This window comes from Babylonia areolata, chromosome 29, assembly GCF_041734735.1.
Source record: "Babylonia areolata isolate BAREFJ2019XMU chromosome 29, ASM4173473v1, whole genome shotgun sequence".
Taxonomy (NCBI): Eukaryota; Metazoa; Mollusca; class Gastropoda; order Neogastropoda; family Buccinidae; genus Babylonia; species Babylonia areolata.
In genome coordinates, this window is record NC_134904.1 from 10,670,403 (window position 1) to 10,675,402 (window position 5,000).

The window sequence follows — 5,000 nt, forward strand, 5'->3', positions numbered from 1 at the left end:
ACACACTCAAACATTCACACACACACACACACACACACACACACACACACACACACACACACACACACACACACACACACACACACACACACAGTGAGATTCCATTGGTCATTTTCATGACAGAAATAAAGTAGGCGCTGTATAAGCACCAATTCAAGAGTGGTTCAATAGTTGTTTTCAAAAAAAAATATTTTGCTTTTGTTCAGAGCAGAGAGCCAGTGGACTGTATAAAAGTATTCATGTCAACCCAGCCACCTCTCAAGAGTTGTTCAACATTTTTGCATAAAAAAAAGATTCCATTCGTTCATTCCGTGACAGAGAGAATGCAGGCGCTGAATATAAGTACCCATTTCAATCAATCAGTCTCTCAAGGGTCGTTCAACAGTTTTCCATACACAAAAAAGACTCCATTGGCAGAAGGAAAGCAGGCATTGTATAAGCACCCATTTCAATCAAAAACTTTTTCAAGAGTGGTTCTTCTTCTTCTACTACTACTTTCTCTTCTTCTTCTTCTTCTTCTTCTTCTTCTTCTTCTTCTTCTTCTTCTTCTTCTTCGTTCGTGGGCTGCAACTCCCACGTTCACTCGTATGTACACGAGTGGGCTTTTACGTGTATGACCGTTTGAACCCCGCCGTGTAGGCAGCCATGCTCCGTTTTCGGGGGTTAAGAGTGGTTCGAGAGTTGTTTTCTGTATTTTGCTTTTGATCATGAATGGCAGAGAGGAAGACTGAACATAAGTATTTATGTCAATTAATTTCTGCAGAGCCGTTCAACAGTTTTGTTCAAAAAGAAAGATTCCATTCATTCATTGACATGTCAGAAAGAACGTAGGCGTCGTATAAGCACCTGTTTCAGTCATACAATCTCTCAAGAGTGCTTCAAGTGTTCTTTTCTTTATTTTGCTTTTGTTCACTTCATTGCAGATAGGAAAGTAGACTTTGTATATAAATATCCATGTCAATCAGTCTCTCAAGAGCCATTCAACAGTTGTTTTTTTTCTCAAGAAAAGCATTTACTTCCATTCATTTCATGGCAGAGAGGAATAATATAGGCGCTTTGTATAAGTACCCACTTCAATCAATCAATCAATCTTTCAAGGGTCGTTCAACAGTTTTGCACAAAAAGAAAGATTATGTTCATTCATCACATGGCAGAAAGACTTTAGGCGCTACATAAGCACCCATTTCAGTCATACAATATCTCAAGAGTGTTTCAACAGTTGTTTCAAAAAATAAATAAATAAATGTTTTCGTTCACGTCAACAATCAGTCCACCTCTCAAGAGTGGTTCAACTTTTTTTTTTGCACAAAATCCATTCGTGTTGTTTGTTTGTGTGTTTGCTTACTTGTTTGTTTGTTTGTTTTCTTTTTTTGTGATCGTTTGTTTATTTGTTGTTGTTGTTGTTTGTTTGTTTGTTCTTTGTTGATGTTGTTTTCTTGTTTGGTGGTGGTTGTTTTTTGTGTGCACATATGTATGTATGTATGTATGTATGTATGTGTGTGTGTGTGTGTGTGTGTGTGTGTGTGTGTTTCGTCCATTTTATCTCCCTTTCCCTTCTCTTGCATGTGCATTAATGTCAGTTATATACATGTTGTCAAAATGAAAATTTAAAACAAAGCATATATATATATATATATATATATATATATATATATATATGATTCCACTGGTACATCCCATGACAGAAAGAAAGTAGACGCAACAACAACAAAAAAGCACCCATTTCAATCAAACACTCTCAAAGAGTCGCACTTTAAAAAAAAAAAAAAAAAAAAAACGTTTTCCCACACAAGCGAAATCTCATTGGTTCCCCCACCCACCCACCCCCATCTAACCCTCATCCCCCATCCCCACCACCCCCACCCCTACCCCCACCACCCCTACCCCCACCACCCCCCTTCCTGTCCCTGCCCACACAGGGAGGAGGGGCAGAGCTGCAGCGGGTGCCTGATGTACCAGCCCTCAGTGGCCCAGGACCGCTTCGTGGTGAGGCCCCACAACTGCTCCTTCGACGGGCAGCACAGCGCGGCTTCCTCGAGGCCTCGCCTGACCACCATCGACTACAGCTGTCTGGCCGCCTTCACCTTCTTCAACAACACCTACGCCGTGGTCACCAAGACTGTGGCCAGCAACCTCTTCGGCCAGTACCTCTGCTGGATCTTCACTCCCGATAACCACATCAAGGTCAGTTGATGGGGGTGGTGGTGGGGATGGGGGTGGTGGGGGTGGTGGGTGGTGGAGGGGGAAAATGAGGGGGGGGGGGTGGGAGGGTGTGTGTGTGGGGGGGGGGGTTGATGGGTGTTGGGTGGTGGAGAGGGAGAATGGGGGGTGGGGGGTGGGGCGTGGGGGGGTGATGGGTGTTGGGTGGTGGAGTGGGAGAATGGGTGGTGGGGTGGTGGTGGTGATGGATGTTGGGTGGTGGAGAGGGAGAATGGGGGGTGGGGATGGTGGGGTGATGGGTGTTGGGTGGTGGAGAGGGAGAATGGGGGGGTGATGGGTGCTGGGTGGTGGAGGGGGAGAATGGGGGGGTTGGGAGGGTGTGGGGGGGGGTTCATGGGTGTTGGGTGGTGGAGAGGGAGAATGGGTGGTGGGGATGGTGGGGTGATGGGTGTTGGGTGGTGGAGAGGAAGAATGGGGGGTGGGGGGTGGTGATGGTGATGGATGTTGGGTGGTGGAGAGGGAGAATGGGGGGTGGGGGTGGGGGTGGTGATGGGTGATGGAGAGGGAGAATGTGGGGGTGGGGGCGTGGGGGGTGATGGGTGTTGGGTGGTGGAGAGGGAGAATGGGTGGTGGGGATGGTGGGGTGATGGGTGTTGGGTGGTGGAGAGGGAGAATGGGGGGTGGGGATGGTGGGGTGATGGGTGTTGGGTGGTGGAGAGGGAGAATGGGGGGTGGGGATGGTGTGGGGGGGTGATGGGTGCTGGGTGGTGGAGGGGGAGAATGGGGTGTTGGGAGGGTGTGGGGGGGGTTCATGGGTGTTGGGTGGTGGAGAGGGAGAATGGGTGGTCGGGTGGTGGTTGTGATGGGTGTTGGGTGGTGGAGAGGGAGAATGGGTGGTGGGGTGGTGGAGGTGATGTGTTTTGGGTGGTGGAGAGGGAGAATGGGTTGATGGGGTGGTGGTGGTGATGTGTTTTGGGTGTTGGAGAGGGTGAATGGTGGGTGGGGGTGGCGATGGGTTTTGGGTGGTTGAGAGGGAGAATGGGGGGATGGGGGGGGTGATGGGTGTTCGGTGGTGGAGAGGGAGAATGGGGGGGTGGAGGTGGTGGGGGCGTGGGGGGGTGATGGGTGTTGGGTGGTGGAGAGGGAGAATGGGGGGGTGGGGGTTGGGGGGGGTGTAGGGGGTGGCTTGGGGGCGGTTGGTGGGATGAGGTGCAGGAGGTTCGCGGGGGGGCGGGGGGTGGCGGGGGGGGGGGCGAGGGGTGCCGGGGGGGGGGAGGGTTTGGTGGGGCTCTGTGCCTGCCAAGTCTTTGTTAGTGTCAGGGTGTTGTTTTGTTTTTTTGTTGTTGTTTTTTTTCTTCCCCAACAGCTTTCTTCACGCCGGACAACCACATCAAGGTGAAGGGGTGGAGGAGAATGGAGGTTAGGGGGTGTGGGGGGTGTGGGGAGGGTGTAAGGGTGTGGGGGTTGTAGGGGGGGGGGGGGAGGCTCTATGCCTGCCAAGTCTCTGTTAGTGTCAGGGCGTTGTCCCCTCCTCCTCCCCCCCCCCCAACAGCTTGTGTGTGTGTGTGTGTGTGTGTGTGTGTGCGTGTGCGTGTGTGTGTGTGTGTGTGTGTGTGCGCGTGTGCGTTTTGTGTAACTGATGGCGGAGCACACCCAGATAGTATCCGGAACATGAAAACTGATCTGTTATATTTGAGTTTCAATTGAAAAAGGAAAAATGCCCAACATTGCATAGTCTGCAAAAACAAATTTTAAAGCACGCCTGTGTAGGCTACAAGTTGAGGTTTGAGCATAATTTCGCTCGCCAATATTGGATGCATAATTTTATATGAGATTCAATAAAATTAAAAAAAACATGGGAAAAAAACAACATTTTACTGAAATGAATATCTACGAATTTATCTTGGATAACTGATATACCTTTTAGATAGTGTTTCACCCATTCCAGCATGCTCAAAAGGTGACAGGCTACTGTCGATTACTAACCCCAAACGTGATGGTGCTCAACTTCATTAATGTTTTTTACCTTTGATGAAGAGGAAAAAGCGGAAATCAGAGATTTTCTGACGCTTGTGGTGATTAGTTTGTTTATTGGTGGGTATACACTCACGTGGTTGAACTCTGACCATTCTGAATGATTGATATATGTTTACGAAGATGCACGCATTTCCTTCCTTTTTGAATTACTAACATGTAGGGTCGTTTCACATGCGAGCATTCCACATCGTGCTGTTCAAGACAAAGGCAAGTCATTTATGTAGGAAAATAGTATCTGTCCAGGGACAGAGCCCTGAAGTACACCATACCTCACTGGCAAAAAAAGAAGATTTATGCCAACTGACCAGCACCAGTTTTTACCTTTAATCCAGGAATGGAGACGTTAATTTTAGTGTGGTATTAGATATGCCGTAAAGTTTTAAATCTTTTTCGGAGGAATGTGATCTGCAACATCAGAGAAAGAGAGATGGGAGAGAGAGAGAGAGAGAGAGAGAGAGAGAGAGAGAGAGAGAGACTGGACACTGGACACTGGAATTATTTATTGTCATTGCCAAGAAAGGTCTTTTGACAAAGAGAGAAAGAGAGAGAGAGAGAGAGAATGGCATGTTTATTCAGAAGACCATCAGAAGACCACAACAAACACAACCCACACACAGCCACGCATCATTCAGTCACAAGTAAATCGACACGATGTCTTTTAAATCACCCTGTCAACTGCAGGGAAATTGAGGAGCCTTTTTACTTACAGAGCGACATTATCGAGTTAACCCCCTCGCCCCCACCACTCACTCAAAGTAGGACAAGATTCAAACACAGGCACCGCAACTTCATGCCTCCGATGG

General features: G+C 48.2%; 1 protein-coding gene across 1 annotated transcript in view; it reads left to right on the plus strand.

The window, feature by feature from the left end:
* Nucleotides 1–5,000, plus strand: part of LOC143275066 (uncharacterized) — a 40,226-nt gene that overhangs the window by 25,168 nt on the left and 10,058 nt on the right. Inside the window, exon 8 of the mRNA XM_076579129.1 lies at nt 1,920–2,184. Coding sequence (XP_076435244.1) covers nt 1,920–2,184 — 265 coding nt within the window. The remainder of the gene's footprint in view (nt 1–1,919; nt 2,185–5,000) is intronic.